This window comes from Salmo trutta, chromosome 32, assembly GCF_901001165.1.
Source record: "Salmo trutta chromosome 32, fSalTru1.1, whole genome shotgun sequence".
Taxonomy (NCBI): Eukaryota; Metazoa; Chordata; class Actinopteri; order Salmoniformes; family Salmonidae; genus Salmo; species Salmo trutta.
Window position 1 is genome coordinate 5,014,380 of NC_042988.1, and position 25,710 is coordinate 5,040,089.

General features: G+C 43.4%; 1 protein-coding gene across 1 annotated transcript in view; it reads right to left on the reverse strand.

Moving 5' to 3' along the window:
• Window positions 1–14,044: 14,044 nt before the first annotated feature.
• The window catches only part of LOC115170861 (thyroid hormone receptor alpha), a 110,619-nt gene continuing 98,953 nt past the window's right edge, over window positions 14,045–25,710 (reverse strand). Inside the window, exons 8-10 of the mRNA XM_029727196.1 lie at window positions 19,301–19,447; window positions 18,259–18,517; window positions 14,045–17,927 (exon numbers count right to left, since the gene is read on the reverse strand). Coding sequence (XP_029583056.1) covers window positions 17,677–17,927; window positions 18,259–18,517; window positions 19,301–19,447 — 657 coding nt within the window. The 3' untranslated portion in view covers window positions 14,045–17,676. The remainder of the gene's footprint in view (window positions 17,928–18,258; window positions 18,518–19,300; window positions 19,448–25,710) is intronic.

Sequence of the window (25,710 nt, forward strand, 5' to 3'; positions counted from 1 at the left end):
AAATTCAAGGCCCTTGGGTGCTGCCATCGAGTTACATTAGAAGTGCCTATCCAAGAAGGCTCAAGGCCATTGGCCACAGATAAAATTACGTCAAATCATGTTATATCTACCCGAGCTTTGATTGTACTGATCATGTCAACGTCATACTTTCAAAATCTTAGCTAGCAAGCTAGACAATCAGTTATCATCATGAATCAAGTCGACAATCTACTGGCAAATCCTTTTCAATCCTTGTCATATGAAGAGAAATGATAAAGTGTATCGGTGATCATCGGACATACGCATTACACAACAAGTTGGAAATTACAAATTCAACAATGAGTGCTTTGAAAGGAATCAGTGGCAAACTGCAAACATTGCAAAGCAATCACTAGCCTGCTATTCAGTGGAGTGGATGTGTGGTCCAAGTCGGGGTTTAAGGGTCCCTTTTCCAAGCTTTCAACATTGGCCATGCTGTCAATCGAGCATGACTTCTGCCGTGTTCAAAACAACTGGAAACTCGGAACTGGGACTTCAGTGAGTTTGAGAGAACTGGGAACTCTGCAAAAAAACAAACTCCGACTGGGAAAATACGTTTTTAACGGGCATCTAACTCGGGAACTCAGTCCTCTTTCTAGAGCTCCGACCTGAAGATCACGGAGGTCATGATCCGACCCCCCCCCCCCCCAGTACCCAGTTGTCTTGAAAGCACCATAAAACCAGAGAATACCAGACTTTGATGACAAAGTTTGATGACAACATTTGCCCATGAATACTAAGTGTATGTTGTGTAGGAAGCTGTCAGCTGTTGGTGGTGCACATGTAGCCTATAGCCTGTTTTAAAGAAATGTAATCATCCAATATTGTAAAAGTTTTAATTGTCTGCTTATTTGCCCCCTTTATTTATCCTGTACATTTCATCCTGTTCATTTCAAAAGTGCTGAACAAATAGTTAGTGATTACATCCGTCCTAGCTCGCTCATTAATGTCTTAATCGAAATGACGGATTGCCTCTTACTGTATCTGCTCGCCGTCGCCTTATGCCGTAGTTTGTACATCTCAATTGTCCATAGAAACCACATTTGTTCAAGCAAGTCAGCCATATCAGCTATGTTTAGGCAGTAAATGAGGCTGAATGAACTGTTTCGCTGCCAGTCAAGGTTCCGCTGATAGCCAGGTGTAGCAGTGGAAAGGATTCACTCCATGGTGCTGAAAAGAAAGATCTGCTATTGGGACAGCTTTTTGTAGGCCCCAACAGTTTGTGCACATTGTTTGTCACCGTTATAGTCCATTCAATGTATTGTTTAGTGTTGCGGCTTTGCTGGCATGCATCTAAAACATTTTTTATTTAGTTTGCCCCGCCAAAATTTACATGCTAAAATCACCACTGGTAATGGCACAACTAATAACACATCCCTGTACAACTTTATACCACTGCACATTTCTTTACAGTAATGTCATGTACCTGTGACTTCAGAAAATATTCACACCCCTTGACATTTTCCATATTTTGTGTTAGAGCCTGAATTTAAAATAGATTAAATTGAGATTTTTGGTCACTAGCCTTCACACAATAACCCATAATATCAAAGTGGAATTATGATTTTAATAATTTTTACAAATGAATACAAAATGAAAAGCTGAAATGTCTTGAGTCAATAAGTATTCAACCCCTTTGTTATGGCAAGCCTAAATAAGTTCAGGAGTAAAAGTTTGCTTAACAAGTCACATAATAAAATGCATAGACTCACTCGGTGTGCAATAAAAGTGTTTAACATGATTTTTGAATGAGTACTTCATCTCTGTAACCCACACATACAATTATCTGTAATATCTCTCGGTTGAGCAGTGAATTTCACACAGATTCAACCAAAAAGACCAGAGAGATTTTCCAATGCAAATAAGGTCACGTATTGGTAGATGGGTAAAAAAAAAGACATTGAATAATATCCCTTTGAGCATGGTGAAGTTATTAATTACACTTTTGATGGTGTATTAATACACCCAGTCACTAGAAAGATATAGGCGTCCTTCCTAACTCAGTTGCCGGAGAGAAAGGAAACTGCTCAGGGATTTCACCATGAGGCCAATGGTAAAACAGTTAGAGTTTAATGTGTCTGATAGGAGAATACTGAGGATGCATCAACAACATTGTAGTTCCTCCACAATACTAACCTAATTGACAGAGTGAAAAGGAAGCAAGCCTGTACAGAGAAAAAATATTCCAAAATATGCATCACGCTTGCAACAAAGCACTAAAGTAATACTGCAAAAAATGTGGCAAAGCAATTAACTTGAATACAAAGCACAGGCAGGTAAATCCAAGATGGCGCAGCAGTAAGACGTTTGTTTTCGTCCCGTGTATATATATTGTCTTTTTCATTTATTTGTATACATTTCAATCTCTTTTTTCCATTTTCAAAATAATTATACATTCCTGCAACCCGTCTCACCCAATGTGGTATGGATCAGCAATTTTTTTAGACTTTATAACGGGAACCTCCATCAGAAGCTGGCCAGCTAATTAGCTACTAGCTATGTAGTCATTGTTAGCCTCTGCTAGCGGTCTTTACCCTTAGCTCGGACTCCTGCCGCTTTAGCCTGGAAAGCCCTGATAATACCTGCCAGTCTGCACAGCGCGATACCAGCCCTGCTTTGTTCCACTACATCACCGGATTCCTGCCACAAGCTCTGGACCATTACACCGGATCTTCACAGCTAGCTAGTTGCTACCGAGGAGCTATTGTTGCTAACGCCCTTGTCCAGAAGCATGCTCCAGTTAGCCTTGAAATATGCCCATCTCCTGGCTAGCAAACGAAGTACACCAACTACAACACTTCTCTTGCCAATTGGCCTGGACCCTTGTCGACACGGAGCCCCGCTGATCCATCACGACTGGTCTGCTGACGCAACTCGGCCGATGCGTCGTGGATGTTTGGTGATGATCCATCTGCAAACCCCGGCCTGCTAGCTCCCTGAACGTTGTGTCTCCCGCTCGCTCAACGTAGTAATCGACTACAGAACGGTTCCCTGTTTCATCTAGTGCTGCTCATTGGACCCTATGATCACTCGGCTACACAGCCGATGCCTGCTGGACTGTCCATTAACATGGTACTTCATTTTGTTTGTCTGCCCCAGCCTCAAACTCAGGCCCTGTGTGTAGCTAACTGACCCTCTCTGCCCATTGATCGCCATATACCCGTTGTTATTGTCCTAGCTGTTTACCCATTGTTGTCTCACCCGTTGTTGTCTTAGCTCTCCCAATCAACACCTGTGATTGCTTTATGCCTTTCTCTAATGTCAATATGCCTTGTATACTGTTGTTTAGGGCAGCTCTCATTGTTTTATTTTACTGCGGAGCCCCTAGTCATGCTTAACATGCGTCAGAAAGCTCCTTTGTCCCACCCCCCACACATGCAGAGACCACAACCAGCTTAACCGGTGCCTCCAGAGATGCAACCTCTCTCATCGTCACTCAATGCCTAGGTTTACCCCCACTGTACTCACACCCTACCATACCCTTCTCTGTACACTATGCCCTGAATCTATCCTACCACACCCAGAAATCTGCTCCTTTTATTGTCTGTTCCCAGCGCACTAGATGACCAGTTCTTATAGCCTTTAGCCGTAGTCTCATCCTACTCTGGTCCTCTGGTGATGTAGAGGTTAACCCAGGCACTGTCATTTGTTGACTTCTGCAACCGTAAAAGCCTTGGGTTCATGAATGTTAACATCAGAAGCCTCCTGTCTAAATTTGCTTTATTCACTGCTTTAGCACACTCCGCCAATCCTGATGTCCTAGCCATGTATAAACCGTTCGCTGCCCGCCCGCCCGCCTGGCATCACTACCCTGGATGGTTCTGACTTAGAATATGTGGACAACTACAAATACCTTGGTGTCTGACTAGACCGTAAACTCTCCTTCCAGACTCATATTAAACATCTCCAATCCAAAATCAAATCTAGAATCGGCTTTCTATTTCGCAACAAAGCCTCCTTCACTCACGCCGCCAAACTTACCCTAGTAAAACTGACTTTCCTACCGATCCTCGACTTCGGCGATGTCATCTACAAAATAGCTTCCAATATTCTACTCAGCAAACTGGATGCAGTTTATCACAGTGCCATCCGTTTTGTCACCAAAGCCCCTTATACCACCCATCACTGCGACCTGTATGCTCTAGTCGGCTGGCCCTCGCTACATATTCGTCAAATCTACACTGGACTTGCTTACCAAGAAGACAGTGAATGCTCCTGAGTGGCCAAGTTGAGTTTTGACTTAAATCTACGTCAAGACCTGAAAATGGTTATTGATCGTTGCTAGACAACCAATTTGACAGAGCTTGAAGGATTAAAAAAAATTATGGACAGATGTTGCACAATCCAGGTGTGGAAAGCTCTTAGAGACTTACCCAGAAAGACTCACAGTTGTAATCACTGTCAAAGGTGCTTCTACAAAGTGTTGACTCAGGGGAGAGAATAATTATGTAAATGAGATATTTTAATTTTTCTAAAATTCCTCTCATTTTTTTTTTAAAAGCTGTTGCGCAGCAGCTCACTGCCTTCCTGAAGACAAACAATGTATACGAAACACTTCAGTCTGATTTTAGACCCCATCATAGCATTGAGACTGCACATGTGAAGGTGGTAAATGACCTTTTAATGACATCAGACCGAGGTTCTGCATCTGTCCTCGTGCTCCTAGATCTTAGTGCTGCTTTTGATACCATCGACCATCGATATTATTCTGACATTTCACATTCTTAAAATAAAGTGGTGATCCTCACTGACCTAAGACAGGGATTTTTTTACTAGAATTAAATGTCAGGAACTGTGAAAAACTGAGTTTAAATGTATTTGGCTTAGGTGTACGTAAACTTCCGACTTCAACTGTAACTCTGCAAAGTTGGGTTGTATTGGAGAGAGTCTCAGTCTTAAATAATTTTCCACACGGTCTGTGCCTGTATTTAGTTTTCATGCTAGTGAGGGTTGAGAATCCACTCTTACATAGGTCTGTGGTTGTAAAGGGCATCAGTGTCTTAACAGATTGATTTGCCAAGGCAGAATACTCTGAGCGCAGCCCAATCCAGAAATCTGGCAGTGGCTTCTGATTTAAATTCAATTTTCACAGAACCACTTGTTGCAATTTCTGTGAGGCTCTCTTTCTTCAGATATCGGTAAGTGAACTGGAGACAGGGCATGAAATGGATAACGAATCCAGTTGTTTGTGTCATCCGTTTCGGAAAAGTACCAGCGTAATTGGGCACCCAACTCACTCAGGTGCTTCGCTATATCACATTTGACATTGTCCGTAAGCTTGAGTTCATTTGCACAAAAAAAAAAATCATACAATGATGGAAAGACCTGTGTGTTGTCCTTGTTATGCAGACAGAGAAGAGCTCCAACTTCTTAATCATAGACTCAATTTTGTCCCGCGGAGAGTCCCTGTAATCCGAGATTCTGATCCTTCAGGCAAGAAAAAACATCTCCCAGACAGGCCAGTCGTGTGAGAAACTCGTCATCATGCAAGCGGTCAGACAAGTGAAAATTATGGTCAGTAAAGAAAACTTTAAGCTCGTCTCTCAATTAAAAAAAACCTGTCAATACTTTGCACCTTGATAACCAGCGCACTTCTGTACGTTGTAAAAGCGTTACATGGTCGCTGCCCATATCATTGCATAGTGCAGAAAATACACAAGAGTTCAGGGGCCTTGCTTCAACAAAGTTAACCATTTTCACTGTAGTGTCCAAAACAACTTTCAAGCTGTCAGGCATTCCTTTGGCAGCAAGAGCCTCTCGGTGGATGCTGCAGTGTACCCAAGTGGCGTCGGGAGCAACTGCTTGCACGCACGTTACCACTCCACTATGTCTCCCTGTCATGGCTTTTACACCATCAGTACAGATACCAACACATCTTGACCACCAAAGTCCATTTGATGTCACAAAGCTGTCCAGTACTTTAAAAATATCCTCTCCTGTTGTCCTGGTTTCCAGTGGTTTGCAGAAGAGGATGTCTTCCTTAATTGACCCCCCATAAACGTAACGGACATATACCAGGAGCTGTGCCGGGCCCGCCACGTCTGTTGACTCATCCAGCTGTAATGCATAGAATTCACTGGCTTGGATGTGAAGCACTAATTGTTTCAAAACATCTCCTGCCATGTCACTGATGCGTCATGAAACAGTGATGAAGGCATTGTCTGTATCCTGTTTTTGGCCTTTTCCCCCAGCATTGTTCCAGCCATATCCACAGGAAGAATTAAGTCCTCATAGTATGGGGCTTGCCTGTTCTAGCCACTCGGTAGCTCACCATATAAGATGCTTCTAGCCCCTTCTTATTAATGGTATCTGTTGCTTTTATACGTGTCTTACTACTCAAAAGTCATTCATTCTCGCTCCAAAAATTCCTGTGGTTTATTTTTCAAATTGGCATGTTTTGTTTTTAAATGTCTGCGCAAGAGTGAAGGTTTCATCGAGTTATGAGATAGTACTTTTGCACATATAACACAGTGTGGCTGAGGAAAGGCACTACTCCCAATATAAGTGAACCCCAAATCAATGTAGTTCTCATCATATTTGTGCCTCTCTGATGGTCCAATGTCCCTGTCTGTTAGGTGCTTTCCTGGGTAAGGGGGCAGTAGCTCTTCGGCTGCATCAGATTCACAACTGTCAGTGTCCATGCTAGCTGGGCGAACAACAAATGTAGAACTACTGATGCTAGCTTTCGATGTGCTTGTGGAAGCAGAACAACTTGTGTTGTCGATAGGTGCAGGTGTAGTATTTCTGGTAGTAGCAGTACTACCAGTAGAGCTGGTATGTCTCTATGGACGCAAGCCTTTTTTTTAACCATTTATCCTTTTTCGAGCAAACAAAATGAGCAGCAGCTACATAAGGACCATTAGTGGAATTTCCCGCGAGAGAGTAACGGTTAATGTGATTGATGTTAATTATTTGACTAGGCTACCTGTATTTGACATTGTGTTATTTCGCTGAACACTAGATTATTTAATTTTAGGCAGTGAAGCGAGGCTACACAGGCGAGAAAAAAAACCTCACCCAAATGTATCACCCCATTGGAAAATGTAAATAACTGTTTGAAAACGTGAAAAAAACCCCCAAAAAACCATTTACATCAACATAGCTCAGGCAGTAGGAAGCTCTCGCATCATTTATATGCATATGATACAGTCTACTACTCAACTGGCCCCTCCCCGGATTTTGTGTTAAACGCTCTAAAACAAACCTTTTAGTGTCCAACAAGCTTTCTCTGCCCTTAACCTTGTTCTGAACACCTCCAAAACAAAGGTCATGTGGTTTGGTAAGAAGAATGTCCCTCTCCCCACCGGTGTGATTACTACCTCTGAGGGTTTAGAGCTTGAGGTAGTCACCTCATACAAATACTTGGGAGTATGGCTAGACGGTACACTGTCCTTCTCTCAGCACATATCAAAGCTGCAGGCTAAAGTTAAATCTAGACGTGGTTTCCTCTATTGTAATCCCTCCTCTTTCATCGCAGCTGCCAAACTAACCCTGACTCAGATGACCATCCTACCCATGCTAGATTATGGAGACATAATTTATAGATCGGCAGGTTAGGGTGCTCTTGAGCGGCTAGATGTTCTTTACCATTCGGCCATCAGATTTGCCACCAATGCTCCTTATAGGACACATCACTGCACTCTATACTCTTCTCTAAACTGGTCATCTCTGTATACCCGTCGCAAGACCCACTGGTTGTTGCTTATTTATAAAACCCTCTTAGGCCTCACTCCCCCCTATCTGAGATATCTACTGCAGCCCTCATCCTCCACATACAACACCCGTTCTGCCAGTCACATTCTGTTAATGGTCCCCAAAGCACACACATCCCTGATTCGCTCATCTTTTCAGTTCGCTGCAGTTAGCGACTGGAATGAGCTGTAAAAAAAAAAAAAACACTCAATCTGGACAGTTTTATCTCAATCTCTTCATTCAAAGACTCAATCATGGACACTCTTACTGACAGTTGTGGCTGCTTCACGTGATGTATTGTTGTCTCTACCTTCTTGCCCTTTGTGCTGTTGTCCACGCCCAGCAAATGTGTGTACCCTGTTTTATGCTGCTACCATGTTGTGCTGCCGCCATGTTGTGTCGCTACCATGTTGTTGTCATGTGTTGCTGCCATCCTGTGTTGTCGTCTTAGGTCTCTCTTTATGTAGTGTTGTGTTGTCTCTCTTGTCGTGATGTGTGTTTTGTCCTATATTTTTATTGAATGTATTTTTATTTCTAATCCCAGGCCCCCGTCCCGGTAGGAGGCCTTTCGCCTTTTGGTAGGCCGTCATTGTAAATAAGAATGTGTGGTTGAATTAATTCCGCCACCGTGTCTTCTTATCGTCTCGGCCTTTAGGCCTACGGTATATATCACAATGACAAGGCATATGAATTAACAGGTTAGAGAGCAAACACAATTATCACAACACATATGGCTCGGCTTCCGCAGCGATTTTACCCACGCACCGCTACTGCTTATGTAACACTGTTTTGCATGAGTGTGTGCAGAGGGGGTTGGGCGGTATTTAGACTTGCAGAGTGAAGGAACTCGTGCTTGAATTAACCTGTGCCCAGGCACGTGCTCAAACACTGTATTGATGCCATGGACACTTCACTTTACTCAAACACTGGTTTCATTTTAACTACCAGTCTCATATACAGTATCTGCAAGGATTCTAAGTGTGGGTTTGAGCACTAAGTAGTGTCCTTTTTTTAATGTAATGCAATTTGATGAGAGTGAGTATGTGATAGTGAAAGTGTGTGTGCGCTCTATTTTCGTGTCTTTGTGGTGCTGCAAGCATTCTCCTCTCCTGAGCAGAAAAATCTGTAATGGATGTCTGAGTGAGTCTGTCAGCCTGTGTGGGTGTGTGTGTTTGCGTTACTCTGTGAACTCAGAGATGTTTGCAATCTGTCTGACGCGGAGAGGAGCCGAGAGAGCAGCTCTGTTTGCGAGGTGGGAAAGACAGGCTGATGATTGGTGGAGAGGAAGACTGCCTTTATGACATCATCTCCTCCACAACAAATCTAAAGCAAACTCAGGGAGTTCACAGTGCTGTACTTACTCAGGTTCAAGTTCAAAACAGAACCTGTACCAAGACAGATAAATACATACTCTTTATTAGATAAATATACTGTGAATAGACTAGCCACAACTACCACACAAATATGTTATTTTAAAACAATGAACACAAATCTCAAAACCCAACTGCGCTGGTTGATTGTTTGGACCAGTCAGCCCAACACATATCGGACATAACACAACGCCATCCATCAATAGAACATATGCAACGTGAACAGAACACTGGCTTGTGCAGCTGGTGACTGCAATCACATTTCCTGAATTGTCTTGTGTGTTTGTGTCGTAGTAGTACAATGCTTGAATAATTCAATTATATACTTTTTTTTTTTTTTTTTTTTTTACATTTTAGTCTGACAAAATCCCTGAAAAAATGTTTTGGACTAAGAACCTTGGCACATTATAGCCACATGGGTTAAGAACAGTAACGTTTATATAACTTTAATACTTGTAGGACCTAGGCTGTGAAACCCTGATGATTACTGCATGAGGTTGTGTTTCGGGGGGAGTGAGACACACACTCTCCCAGAAACACAAAAAATAAGCAGCAACCAGTGGGTCTTGCGACGGGTATACAGAGATGACCAGTTTACAGAAGCACCCGGTGCTTTCACTTGAGGTAAAAATCGCGGTTTTATAAGAGAAAAAGTGTCAACAAGCGGCCATCAAAATGGAAAGGGGGAAAAAAAGAGGAAAAAAAGATGAAAAACCTCTACTGTGCATCAACTTGCATAGTTATAATAGATGCATGTCTCAAGCAATAATACCATATGAAGAGATTCTGTCCAAACGTTATGATTCGTCGGCCATCTTGCACGTATCAAAGCCCAGTTAAGTGGCAAATATGGTGTAGCAGTAACACAACGCACGCCGGAGACTTGGGTTCAACCCCGAGTTGTCCCTTCCAACCCCCTCCCTTCTCTATATCACCTTGTCATTTCTAAAACTCTTGAAATAAAGCTTGAAAATAAGCTAAGTTAAACAAATTGAGGGGTACTGAATCTATAACCTGACAACATATGGTCACATTCACTATCAAAACCTTTTTCTAAGGGAAAACCAAAATGAGAACTCTTATTTGAAAAGTCATTCTATTAGGCTACCTCGATTTTTGAAACAGTATCGACCATTTTGTGAAACAGTATCGACCTTCGTTAGGAATATGACCATAGCCGTTGGAAGTAGGAGTGCTGAACGTGCTCCAGCATCAACTGGTAAATTGCCAAAATCAAATGATTAAACTAGCCAAAATTTAAAAAATGAGTCCTGTTTGTACATAGGCCTAAATAAATAAAATAATTCAAAATACTACACCAGAGAGGATAATGTAGCCACAGAGGATCAATATCTTCTTTAAAAAAAATAGTTGTGAATTGCTTTAATCACAAGCGTAGCAGCGTGCTTAATATCAAATTGCTGATTTTTAGCTGCTGTTTCCTGACAGCCGCAGCGCCACATTGGCCTTATATTTCAAAACAGTTTTGAAATCAAATGGTTATGGCTGAAAAGACTCGAATCTGTCTGTAAATAGGCTACCAATATTGAGCGACCAGAGGAGCGCATCTGCCATCCACCGTGAGTGAAGCTATTCCCAGAATCCCAGCCCAGGCTTCACTTACTTCATCATTTGTGCCTCTGAATTATTACATTTCTTTCAATATTTTGATGCTTTGCATTTTCTTTGCGTATTTCCTATGCTGCCTTGATTGTGTAATTGCTTGTCATGCAGGGCTCCCTTGGAAAAGACACCTTGGTCTCAAAAATGGGACTCCACAATGCCTAAATAAATGACACTAATAGCATGTCAAATGAAGCAGATTCCCTGATCCCGAACCCCCGGCCTCTCATGATCACTTAGGTGAAAACCAATCCTTCGTTCCCGGTCAGTAGACTCAAAATTCAAAAGGCACTTGCACATCTGAGCCATCTTTGTTGGAGGTGCATGGTAACAATTGAATAAGATGAGAAAAAAAGAAGAAACTAGCACACTGCTCTTTATTTATAAAGCTTTACATATCGGCCTCAAGGCCTTGTCACCTCTGACGAAGGCCTTGAGGCCGATAAGTAAAGCTTAATAAAGAGCAGTGATACTAGCAAGAGCAGTGTGCAGGTTTCTTCTTTTTCGTCACCCTGTCAGTAGACTGAAATCACAAGACTATGATTTATGTACGCAAGCTTTTCAATTAGCACAGGCAGACCAATTCTGATCTTTTGCCAAATTAGTGGCAAAAGATCTGATCTGATTGGTCAAACCATAACCCTTAAATTCAGAATGAATGCCTGTTTAACCATTGAAATTGGACATTTATGGACCAGGGTTTGGAGACCTGATACTGCAGTGAGACAGCGCTTACTGCGTCAATATGACAAAACAGTATAAAATGTTTTGTTTACACCAGCTTGAGCCAATCACGACACCAGATTGATCCGCATTCAACACGGTCACAGCCACACCCACTTCTCTCTCATCTGCCCAAGACAAGGCACAAACACAGACAGTCAAAGACGCGTGAATGAACAATGGTTTGAGACTAAATAATCATTTATTAAAGTGAAAAGGTCATTGTTTTCTTATATACCTGAGTTCAACCACCACCACCTCCTCCTCCTGCTTTCCACTCCGCAATGACTGCATGTGAAAGTGTGCACCTGTCCACGGGTCTGTGTGCAGGCTCCAAATGGTCTTATTTTACTTGTCTTTTACTAGGATAAATTCTCTGAAAATAGATTGGCCTATACTTTAGAAAGCTTGGTGTGTCTATACGGGATAACTTTGCTGATGGGACCTTCCAAATGCCCCCGTCACCATATTTCGGTCATGCCTTCTACGGTGTCCAAAGCGACTTCCATTTTGGATCTACCTGGAGAATTTCATGCATCATTGCTAAGATTTAGACTATTTGTCACCTTTTGGCGTGACATATGGCATGTTTGAATACAATGTGCTTGGGGGGGGGGGGGGGGGTGTGTGTATAAAAAGCCAGTGAAATCACATTTATGTCTAGGAGAAATGTAACAAGTGTTCACAACCACCTCCCACAAAACACAGAATTCTGTAGCCTCCGTTCCCCACTCTACATAACAAATTCACTCAGGTCCGACTCAATGTTAACACGTCTACACAGTTTGTCTCATTGGAAATTTCAGACGTTTTTCATTTTAATCAGAACCAATATGGTGCATAAAAGTGTTTCTCCAATCCCAGTCCTTGAGTTGAGTATAGAAACTTTACCATCCCATCTCCAATCAGACATGCTCTACAGTACACCATTCAACTGGTGGGAAGAGCAGATAACTGTTCAACTGAAAACTCAAGGTCATTCACTTGTCAGCAATAATTGGGGCAATACCCTTGCCTTGCCAACACAAAAGACCAGGTTTGAGAAACACAGGAGTAGTTAATGGACTACTCCCTCTGCCTATACTGTGTTCGCTCCCAGCTAACCCACAATCTCCCATTCTATATACCCTACTTGACTAATGATTACCACTGGAAATTGACAGGAAATGGATGAGTTACCACCAGACTGCTTTCACTTATCTGGTCCTTTCAGACCAGTGTTCATGAAGGTAAGCTGAGAGACTGTAGCTCAGTTGGTAGAGCATGGTGTTTGCAACGCCAGGGTTGTGGGTTCGATTCCCACGGGGGGCCAGCACAGAAGAAAAAAAAACATGTATGAAATGTATGCATTCACTACTGTAAGTCGCTCTGGATAAGAGCGTCTGCTAAATGACTAAAATGTAAAATGTAAGAGCAAGCACATGGTTTGGACATAGTTCAATGGCCGATTTCTGAAAAATAATTGGCTCAAGAGCAGGTTGAGGAAGGGAAACGTACCCAAGTAAGAAACTGGACATTAACAACGTTTGACGTAAGTAAGGGTAACTTTTTAACAACACAAATAAAGAGCGCTGGGATGCCACCATCTCTCGATGTGTTTTTTGTTGTTGTCATAACCTATGAACCCAAAAATAATTGACTGGTGAGTGCAAGAGCCACTATCGCATTCTGCAGAGCAGCAATGTCTATATGATTTGTCTAGTGTTTACAGGGGTACTGACGTAGCCTGCCTCCAGACCGGTTTGTGCCGTCTTGCCAACCGTGATAATGACCATATGAGTTTACAAGACAGCCTGATCTGGGACCAGGCTTCGTTAGGCAGTTATGGAGGGACAACAGTTATAGACATCTTGTTGAGCTACATTTAATACTTTAGCCAGGACATCCCAATACACACCATGTAGAGGGAACGTCACCTAAACATCTCCTGATCCCGTGAGTCTATCTGAGCCTATTGGATTAAGTGGTTGTGAAAAACATGCGTGTCAGAGCGAATGTCGAAAGCCTAAAATACCGCTTGAATTTAAGATGGCGTCGTTTTATATACAGTTCCTGTCAAGAAGCTTCACACTAACAATGTGAGCATACAATACGGCGGCTGGCTATCCGTGCACGTGAACCACAACTCCTTTTCGTTTTGTTTCAACTTCATTGTCTGAAGTATGAACAGTTGTTTAATCATTTTTTTTGTTTTTCTGTTTTGTGTTTTTTCTTTCTTAAAAAACATAATATTCCTGTTTACATTAAGACAGACAGCAAATTCATGGGTGACGTTTCCACCAAGCTCTCATCTAAGGTCCTTTTTACTTTAACCCATCTATAGACCAAGGTTAAGATTGGGTAGAGTATAAGCAGAAAACGGATCAGTGAGTTAGGGGCGTCTTCCACCTGGAGCGAACAGTACAAAACAGCTGAGATCAAAGTGAAGTTTCATCTGCGTGAGACATCGGGGGTCATTTGGGACGCAACCCTACACTGCACAGACGTTCAGAAAGTGTCTACAGCCGTTTGTTTTACACAGTAAAGCATCATATCAGTCAAGCTCCGACAACACAGACATTAACTTAACAATTAAATCAAATGCTAAACAACAAACAAACAATAATCATAACATTTTCTTTTTTTTGTTGTTTTATCCAAGTCGTCTTTTCTCCCCCTCCGTTTCTGGGCTTTCAGTCCTGAGTCTCTTTTTCTAAACAGAAAAAAACCTTTATTGAGACCAATCTGTCAGACAAACAGCATTTCAACCCAGAAGTATGACATCACAAATATGCAGAACGACACTTATTAGTGCACAACATTTTCAGTCTGGGACTTCGCCATTTCATTTAGTCTTTTTTTTTTTTTTTTTTTTTTTTTTACATTCCTCACAACGACATATTCATGTACCTGGGATTTCCGTTCCTCTCCGAGTTCTCAAAGTGCTACTTTTGGTTGGGGTTCGCTTGGATGTTCAGAGGGGAGCGAGACAGCCATGTTGTGGGGAGGAAGGGGTTATGGGGAGGTTAAAGCGAGTGAGGGCAAAGCATGAGATTGTCTTAAAGGGGAGGGGGGGGGGGAGATTGGGGCTAGTTTCCTGGACCCAGATTAAGTCTAGCCCTGGACTAAGAAGGATGTTCAATGGAGTTTCTCCATTTAAAGAAGTGAATGTGTGTCTGGGGGAGAAATGTGTTGAGTTCCAGAATGTACATGATATCCCTGGTTTAGTAGTGTGGTTAGTTAAGGTGGTGCAATAGGAACAGTGTGGAGAATGGGAGGTGTGGGGGTAGCGTGGAAGGACGTACCTAAGCTAACATTTGTCAGTTGATTGTATACACATTCTCCTGACAGGAGGATGGCTAGCGAGAGCCTGAGAATCTATCTGCTGTGCTGGTGCGATTGATGGGGTCTGAAGGCAGTGTGCTCTGCGGTGCTGGTGAGTCTGATTCTGCGTGAGATTGTCAGTACCGTAGTCTAGGGACCACTAGCTGTGTGGCAAAGCTCCCTTCTTCGACATGTTTATCACGACCCCTTCTGGGGAACATTTCCATGTCGTTCACAGCTAAAAGCCAACCCTCTTCTACACCTCATCCAAACCAACCGTCTGGTCAAAGCCTGGCTCATTCACAGTGACAAAGAGTTGATTATCATTATACTGCATATATATATTTTTTTTATGTATCCTTTATTTAAGTAGGAAAGCCACATTGAGATCGGCATCTCTTTTTCAAGTGGGCCATATCACATCTCCGCACATGTGATTGAATGACATCCTATTTTCCATACAGTTAAGAGCTTCTAGGTTCCTTTAAATCCCCTTGTGGTAGTACTGAGAGTGTGTGTGTGTGTGTGTGTTGTGACAGAATGTTAGGCACCGGGCTGAAGCTAGGGATTAGGGTAAGACTGCAGGAGAGGGGAGGTATTGTATTAGGAGTGGCGGTGATCTGGATTGTATCGCAACACGGCGCATATATAGGGAAAATACAGGGGGAGACATCCCTTTAGTGCAAAACAAACAACTGTCAATGGCTTTGAAGGAGAGAGGAGGGGGACATGTAGAGAAAGCGCAGAGCTGGCTGGGTGTAGGATTGGACGTGTGGAGAGGACAGTCAGAGAATCATCTCAAAGGCTTTGTGGCTCTCTGGGGCAACCCTTTTCCCACACTTTAGGAGAAAGGGGGGTTGCTACTGTGAACGGTGCTGTAAAAAGTACATTATGTGGCAGGTTGCATTGGCTAGGCCTCTCATTCTTGTCTCGTCTCTGGACCTGCCACATTGAGAACCAGGGTATCCATCCACAGGTGAATACTACTGAACTGAGTTAGAGTATTTTTTTCGTGTTTGTTTACCACAATAACAACGTCTACAATAACAACGCTTTGGCCCATCCATCGAGCTCAGTTGGCTTCCAAGGTGTACGGTCTGTCTTTTCCTAAGAAAGAAAGTTTCCTTTGAGTTTGTCAGACACAGAATCTTTTTACTGCCAGTGGGTTTGTTGTTTGTCTTGAACATAGATAGATGGGGGAATCCATTATGAGACTTGGTCCTGTGTGATAAAAATACTTCAAAAATAAAAGTGTAAAAGATAAAGACTGCTATGCATGTTGATCTGCAGCCTCTCCCATCTCATGGGGTCATAGAACCATACTGAACAGGGTAGTAGGGGGACCAAACAGGTCCATATTGGCAACTGTGGAAGTATATGTGTTTTGCACTCAGAGGGGCATCTACACTGACATGAGAGGCGAGGTAGAATCTGTCAGTTTGGAGGTGGGGCCTGTGGTGTAACCACCGGCGAGGTAAGTGACACCTCTCCCCGTCCCTCAACCAATCCCACATCAGAGGGGGCGGGAGTCCTGTGTGATGGGCAGGGCAACATAGAGGACACACACACAGTCTGCAACCAGGAAGTGCAGTGCAGTCCAAACGGGAGATGTAGTGGAGGTTTGGGACGGGTGGAATGACAACCTAGGTGAGGATCAACTGTCATACAAGGTAAAAGAACAGCAAACTATTGTTTTGTGTGTGTACACACAGAGAGAGGTATATATAGATGAGATGTACTCATCTACACAGGCAGAAGGTTATGTTTACTATATATATATATATACATATATATGGTTAGAGAGGTATGGCTGTATTCAGGTAGACAGGTATGTATAGGATGAGAAGTACATGGAGGTAAACCAGTGGGTATATAATGCAGGTACAGAGGTATATGTGCATGCAGGTAGACCGGTGTACTGTATACCTGCAGTAAGATAGGTATACAGTACTTGTATGTATGAGGGTAAAGGGTTGTGTATATACATGAAGGTACACTTGCACATTTGCCCAACAAATTGGATATGGTTTGTATCCATAAATAGGTGTGTGTTTGCACTGTCCTAAAGGGAGGTTTATGTGTAACTCTGTGTAAGGGAGGTATGTAAGGTACAGGGAGGTAGGTTCACAAGTACACGTCTTGGCTAGGAGGAGTTCGGGCTGCACATCAGGGGGTTGGAAGGGAAGAGTTCAAAAGGGAGAAGTGTGGGGGGAACACTTGGTAACTGTCCCAGTGGAGGCTGGTGAGGAGGCCGGTGAAGAGGGGAGCTGGTTGGAGGCTCTGATGGAAGCTCAATTGTGGGACAAAATACAGCAGCTATCTGCCCTGCTCGAGTGACGGGCGGCTCTGAAAAGCTATGTCAGTCCATGTATGAATATGTTTGTCTATAGTAGTGTGTGTGTGTGTGTGTGGATGTACATCAGTGGATTTGTGTGTGAGGTTTGGTTTTGTAAAGGTTTTTGATTGTCTGCGAATGTACGTGTGTATGTTTGTGTCAACCATCTGCCTCTCAGAGCGATTGCCTTCCACTAACACAGAGCTCCACCAGTACCAGTACTCCAACCAGACCTCGGGGGTTTGGGTTTGCATACATGTGCACCTGGTGTATAACAACACAGGGGCAGAACACCGCTCAGGGCTGCTAGCTTCTCTGTTAGATAGAGACGCCCAGCGCAGCCAGAGAACCCTACTTTAGAGGGGGGCCCCACACCCCAACTCAAAGTGGACCCCAGCAGCCACAAGAGCCCCAAGTGCGGCCAGAAACGAATCATCAAAACGAAAGAAAGCCTTTGTTTTTCTCGGAGACTTTTTTCTTGGTGACTATCCGTGTTGCTGGTGGTGGTGATATTGTGTTTCACAAAACAAAGAAAGCGGCCAATTTTTACCCCTTTTCTTTTCCCCTAATAATTCCCCCCTCTCTCTTCCAGGCCAGAAGTTAGGGGTCAGTTCATACTTCCTGGTCCTCGAAGACCTCCAGAAAGAGCGGAGGGAAGAGTTCGTTGGGACACTCCACCTTCATGTGGAGGAAGCGGCTGGCGTGGCACGCCCCGATCATCCTCAGGTCCGTCACCTTCATCAGCAGCTTGGGCCAGAAGTGGGGAATGTTGTGCTTGCGGTGGTTGATGTAGTGCTCGAAGGCAAGCAGGTATGTCTCCTGGCACTTCTCGATCTTATCTACCGACGTCAGGCCCGAGCGATCTGAGAGGAACGCACAAATACATACCTTTAAAGACCAATAATGATACTAGAGAAATGGTAGATATTGAAGCTTGTTCATAAAATGTTACCGACATAGGGAGACCTTCAGTGTGTTCATTCAGCTGTTCTTTGTTCTTAAAGTGGTTATGTCTGTTCTTAAAGTGGTTATGTCTGTTCTTAAAGTGGTTGTCTGTTCTTAAAGTGGTTATGATCCTGATGTCCTTCCATTGATTGACTGTTTTGTTTGTTCATCGAGCTGCTATGTCTGTTCATTAAGATATTATGTCTGCTCATAGAGTTATAACCTTTCCACAGCCTCCTGGCTCCTCACCTGAGCTCATGAGGAGCACAGCCTGCAGCAGGGCCACCTCCGAGTCGTCCAGGTTAAACTGTGCCAGACTCTTGCCCAAATCAAAGATGGCGTCCGACACCACGCCCAGCCCGCCATTCTTCAGCTGCTCCCTCTTCACCGCCATCTCGCCGCTCAGGGTAAGCGTCTCGCTCTCTGGGTCGTAGCGCACGGCGGCGCGCAGCGACATGATCTCCATACAGCAGCCTTTCAATAGGATGATCTGGTCCTCACAAGGCAGCTGGAGGGAGGAGAGGAGAGGGAGACTGTTAGAGTGTACACCACATAAACACAAATCAGGTCATCCCATGGCAGTGAGGGGCCTGAGAGGAAACCTACAGTCAGCTGAGGTAGATAGCACTAAAGGTCAAGACACACACACACACACACACATCACAGTCCTCACAAGGCAACTCTAGGGCATATGTACATTATGCACACATACACACAGCCTGGGAACAAACTGAAAGAACATGTTACTAAAATATCCAGTAATTCTAGCAGCTATCATAACCACAACAGTTAGCTACATTATTCCTCTGCTGGCCAGTGAGACTGCGTTGATGTTTATTTGTAATGATAGTCCAGCTACAGATTACATAACTGGTGAATCACAATCTTTCGGGACTGTCTGTCGGGGACCGTGGATGAAGGTGAGTTCTGTGCACCCTAGTCTGAGTACTCTGAGTGAGTGAGTGAGTGAGTGAGTGAGTGAGTGAGTGAGTGTGAAACAGCAGCATTATGTCCTCATTATAGAGCAGACTGAGTCATATGCAGGAGGCAGTGGTGAATATACAGTATAACACAAGCACGCACTTTGAAACGAACAGACCGACACCATGACAAACAGTTCTGCTGAAGGAGGAGAAAGAGGTGGTGGTAATCACAGTCAAGTGTGTGTTGATGAGCCCCATTAGAGACTCACAGGGACAAATGAGGACACAGGACAGAGACACACAGGAACTTACACACACACACACACACACACACACACACACACACACACACACAGCTTTAAACCCACCTCTGAGAACATGGGCAGTTTTTTGGCAAAGTCGACGACGCGTGTGATGGCAGGGGTGATGATCTTGGTGAACTCGCTGAAGGCCTCCAGGTCTACCTTGTCTCCGACTGGGGTGGGAGCCCCGGGGGACTGACCTATGTCCTCAGGCTGGGGACACAAAGATGGCGTCTAATGAATCGTCCCACCGGGCAAACACAGTCAGATCAACCAACATCCACTTCTGGCTTGATATTTCAGTCGGTTGTTCACCAGAACTGGGTTCAAATGTATGCGCATTTAAGTATTTTGTATTTATATACTTATTTTCTGTGCATTTTAGTATTTTCAAATAATGTGGCAGAAATAAACTACTTCTATTTGAAGTATTTGAAACTATTTTAAAATTATTTCCTATAAATAGCTTACTAATTGAAAGTATTTTGAAATACTTGTTTCCAAATACATTATTTCAAAAAACCCTAGGACCAAACAGACCTGGGTTCAAATGCATGGCGTATTTAAATATTTGTACTTGAAAATAAATGTATATGAGTACTTTCAAATACATGTCAATACATTCCAAGTGTATTTCCAAATACATTCCAATATTGTCTCTGGCCCCCTCCCAGTTAGGGGGAGTGATGAGCTCTACAGCAGAGTCTCACAACTCAATCGCTGGATGAAAACTGTGTTCTGCCCCTCCCAAAAGATAGAATTTGTAGATAATTGGCCCTCTTTCTGGGACTCACCCACAAACAGGACCAAGCCTGGCCTGTTGAGGAGTGACGGACTCCATCCTAGCTGGAGGGGTGCTCTCATCTTATCTACGAACATAGACAGGGCTCTAACTCCTCTAGCTCCAGAATGAAATAGGGTGCAGGCCAGGCAGCAGGCTGTTAGCCAGCCTGCCAGCTTAGTGGAGTCTGCCATTCGCACAGTCAGCGTAGTCAGCTCAGCTTTCCCCATTGAGACCGTGTCTGTGCCTCGATCTAGGTTGGGCAAAATTAAAAATGGCGGTGTTCGCTTTAGTAATCTCACTAGTATAAAGACCTCCTCCATTCCTGCCATTATTGAAAGAGATTGTGATACTTCACATCTCAAAATTGTGTTACTTAATGTTAGATCCCTCACTTCCAAGGCAGTTATAGTCAATGAACTAATCACTGATCATAATCTTGATGTGATTGGCCTGACTGAAACATGGCTTAAGCCTGATGAATTTACTGTGTTAAATGAGGCCTCACCCCCTGGTTACACTAGTGACCATACCCCCCGTGCATCCGGCAAAGGCGGAGGTGTTGCTAACATCTACGATAGCAAATTTCAATTTACAAAAAAAAAAACAATGACGTTTTCGTCTTTTGAGCTTCTAGTCATGAAATCTATGCAGCCTACTCACTCACTTTTTATAGCTACTGTTTACAGGCCTCCTGGGCCATATGCAGTGTTCCTCACTGAGTTCCCTGAATTCCTATCGGATCTTGTAGTCATAGCAGATAATATTCTCATTTTTGGTGACTTTAACATTCACATGGAAAAGTCCACAGACCCACTCCAAAAGGCTTTCGGAGCCATCATCGACTCAGTGGGTTTTGTCCAACATGTCTCTGGACCTACTCACTGCCACAGTCATACTCTGGACCTAGTTTTGTCCCATGGAATAAATGTTGTGGATCTTAATGTTTTTCCTCATAATCCTGGATTATCGGACCACCATTTTATTGCGTTTACAATTGCAACAAATAATCTGCTCAGACCCCAACCAAGGAGCATTAAAAGTCGTGCTATAAATTCTCAGACAACCCAAAGATTCCTTGATGCCCTTCCAGACTCCCTCTGCCTACCCAAGGACGTCAGAGGACAAAAATCAGTTAACCACCTAACCGAGGAACTCAATTTAACCTTGCGCAATACCCTAGATGCAGTTGCACCCCTAAAAATTTAAAACATCTGTCATAAGAAACTAGCTCCCTGGTATACAGAAAATACACGAGCTCTGAAGCAAGCTTCCAGAAAATTGGAACGGAAATGGCGCCACACCAAACTGGAAGTCTTCCGACTAGCTTGGAAAGACAGTACCGTGCAGTATCGAAGAGCCCTCACTGCTGCTCGATCATCCTATTTTTCCAACTTAATTGAGGAAAATAAGAACAATCCGAAATTTATTTTTGATACTGTCGCAAAGCTAACTAAAAAGCAGCATTCGCAAATGGAGGATGGCTTTCACTTCAGCAGTAATACATTTATGAACTTCTTTGAGGAAAAGATCATGATCATTAGAAAGCAAATTACGGACTCCTCTTTAAATCTGGGTATTCCTCCAAAGCTCCATTGTCCCGAGTCTGCACAACTCTGCCAGGACCTTGGCTCAAGGGAGATACTAAAGTGTTTTAGTACTATATCTCTTGACACAATGATGAAAATAATCATGGCCTCCAAACCCTCAAGCTGCATACTGGACCCTATTCCAACTAAACTACTGAAAGAGCTGCTTCCTGTGCTTGGCCCTCCTATGTTGAACATAATAAACGGTTCTCTATCCACCGGATGTGTACCAAGCTCACTAAAAGTGGCAGTAATAAAGCCTCTCTTGAAAAAGCCGAATCTTGACCCAGAAATTATAAAAAACTATCGGCCTATATCGAATCTTCCATTCCTCTCAAAAATTTTAGAAAAAGCTGTTGCACAGCAACTCACTGCCTTCCTGAAGACAAATAATGTAATAGAAACGCTTCAGTCTGGTTTTAGACCCCATCATAGCACTGAGACTGCACTTGTGAAGGTGGTAAATGACCTTTTAATGACGTCAGACCGAGGCTCTGCATCTGTCCTCATGCTCCTAGATCTTAGTGCCGCTTTTGATACCATCGATCACCACATTCTTTTGGAGAGATTGGAAACCCAAATTGGTCTACATGGACAAGTTCTGGCCTGGTTTAGATCTTATCTGTCAGAAAGATATCAGTTTGTCTCTGTGAATGGTTTGTCCTCTGACAAATCAATTGTAAATTTCGGTGTTCCTCAAGGTTCCGTTTTAGGACCACTATTGTTTTCACTATATATTTTACCTCTTGGGGATGTCATTCGAAAACATAATGTTAAATTTCACTGCTATGCGGACGACACACAGCTGTACATTTCAATGAAACATGGTGAAGCTCCAAAATTGCCCTCGCTAGAAGCCTGTGTTTCAGACATAAGGAAGTGGATGGCTGCAAACTTTCTACTTTTAAACTCGGACAAAACAGAGATGCTTGTTCTAGGTCCCAAGAAACAAAGAGATCTTCTGTTCAATCTGACAATTAATCTGGATGGTTGTACAGTCGTCTCAAATAAAACTGTGAAGGACCTCGGTGTTACTCTGGACCCTGATCTCTCTTTTGAAGAACATATCAAGACTGTTTCAAGGACAGCTTTTTTCCATCTACGTAACATTGCAAAAATCAAAATTTCTGTCCAAAAATGACGCAGAAAAATTAATCCATGCTTTTGTTACTTCTAGGCTGGACTACTGCAATGCTCTACTTTCCGGCTACCCGGATAAAGCACTAAACAAACTTCAGTTAGTGCTAAATACGGCTGCTAGAATCCTGACTAGAACCAAAAAATTTGATCATATTACTCCAGTGCTAGCCTCCCTACACTGGCTTCCTGTTAAGGCAAGGGCTGATTTCAAGGTTTTACTGCTAACCTACAAAGCATTACATGGGCTTGCTCCTACCTGTCTTTCCGATTTGGTCCTGCCGTACATACCTACACGTACGCTACGGTCACAAGACGCAGGCCTCCTAATTGTCCCTAGAATTTCTAAGCAAACGGCTGGAGGTAGGGCTTTCTCCTATAGAGCTCCATTTTTATGGAATAGTCTGCCTACCCATGTGAGAGACGCAGACTCAGTCTCAACCTTTAAGTCTTTACTGAAGACTTATCTCTTCAGTAGGTCCTATGATTAAGTGTAGTCTGGCCCAGGAGTGTGAAGGTGAACGGAAAGGCTGGAGCAACGAACCGCCCTTGCTGTCTCTGCCTTGCCAGTTCCCCTCTTTCCACTGGGATTCTCTGCCTCTAACCCTATTACAGGGGCTGAGTCACTGACTTACTGGTGTTCTTCCATGCCGTCCATGGGAGGGGTGCGTCACTTGAGTGGGTTGAGTCACTGACGTGGTCTTCCTGTCTGGGTTGGCGCCCCCCCCCTTGCGTTGTGCCATGGCGGAGATTTCTGTGGGCTATACTCGGCCTTGTCTTCGGACGGTAGGTTGGTGGTTGTAGACATCCCTCTAGTGGTGTGGGGGCTGTGCTTTGGCAAAGTGGGTGGGGTTATATCCTGCCTGTTTGGCCCTGTCCGGGCGTATCATCGGATGGGGCCACAGTGTCTTCTGATCCCTCCTGTCTCAGCCTCCAGTATTTATGCTGCAGTAGTTTATGTGCCGGGGGGCTAGGGTCAGTCTGTTTCATCTGGAGTATTCTCTTGTCTTATCCGGTGTCCTGTGTGAATTTAAATATGCTCTCTCTAATTCTCTCTTTCTTTCTTTCTTTCTCTCGGAGGACCTGAGCCCTAGGACCATGCCTCGGGACTACCTGGCATGATGACTCCTTGCTGTCCCCAGTCCACCTGGCCATGCTGCTGCTCCAGTTTCAACTGTTCTGCCTGCGGCTACGGAACCCTGACCTGTTCACCGGACGTGCTTGTTGCACCCTCGACAACTACAATGATTATTATTATTTGACCATGCTGGTCATTTATCAACATTTTAACATCTTGACCATGTTCTGTTATAAAATCCACCCGGCACAGCCAGAAGAGGACTGGCCACCCCTCATAGCCTGGTTCCTCTCTAGGTTTCTTCCTAGGTTTTTGGCCTTTCTAGGGAGTTTTTCCTAGCCACCGTGCCTCTTTCACATGCATTGCTTGCTGTTTGGGGTTTTAGGCTGGGTTTCTGTACAGCACTTTGAGATTTCAGCTGATATACGAAGGGCTATATAAATAAATTTGATTTGATTTGATTTATTCCACTACCTGTATTTTCAAATATACAGTACCAGTCAAAAGTTTGAACACACCTACTCATTCAAGGGTTTTTCTTTATTTTTACTATTTTCTACATTGTAGAATAATAGTGAAGACATCAAAACTATGAAATAACACACATGGAATTATATAGCAACCAAAAAAATGTTAAACAAATCTAAATATATTTGAGATTCTTCAAAGTAGCCACCCTTTGCCTTGATGACAGCTATGTACACTCTTGGCATTCTCTCAAACAGCTTCACCTGGAATGCTTTTCCAATAGTTTTGAAGGAGTTCCCACACATGCTGAGCACTTGTTGGCTGCTTTTCCTTCACTCTGCGTTCCAACTCATCCCAAACCATCTCAATTGGGTTGAGGTCGGTTGATTGAAAGGCGAAGTCATCTGATGCAGCTCTCCATCACTCTCTTTCTTAATCAAATAGCCCTTACACAGCCTGGAGGTATGTTGGGTTATTGTCCTGTTGAAAAACAAATGATAGTGGGACTATGTGCAAACCAGATGGGATGGTGTATCGCTGCAGAATGCTGTGGTAGCCATGCTGGTTGAGTGTGCCTTGAATTCTAAATAAATCACAGACAGTGTCAACAGCAAAGCACTCCCACACCATCACACCTCCTCCTCCATGCTTCACGGTGGGAACCACACATGCAGAGATCATCCGTTCACCTAGTCTTCTTCTCACAAAGACACGGCGGTCAGAAGCAAAAATCTCAGATTTGGATTCCAGACCAAAGGACAGATTTCCACCGGTCTAATATCCATTGCTCGTGTTTCTTGGCCCAAGCAAGTCTCTTCTTCTTATTGGTGTCCTTTAGTAGTGGTTTCTTTGCAGAAATTTGACCATGAAGGCCTGATTTACGCAGTCTCCTCTGAACAGTTGATGTTGAGATGTGTCTGGTACTTGAACTCTGAAGCATTTATTTGGGCAGTAATTTCGGAGGCTAGTAACTCTAATGAACTTATCCTCTGCAGCAGAGGTAACTCTGGGTCTTCCTTTCCTGTGGCGGTCCTCATGAGAGCTAGTTTCATCATAGTGCTTGATGGTTTTTGTGACTGCACTTGAAGAAAAGTTCAAAGTTCTTGAAATTTCCTGCATTGACTGACCTTCATGTCTTAAAGTAAGGATGGACTGTTGTTTCTCTTTGCTTATTTGAGAGGTTCTTGCCATAATATGGACATGGTCTTTTACCAAATAGGGCTATCTTCTGTATACCACCCCTACCTTGTCACAACACAACTGACTGGCTCAATCAAAGCCACAAGTGTGCAAAGCTGTCATCAAGGCAAGGGTGGCTACTTTGAAGAATCTCAAATATATTTTGGTTTGTTTAACACTTTTTTGGTTACTGCATGAATCCATGTGTTATTTCATAGTTTTGATGTCTTCACTATTATTCCAT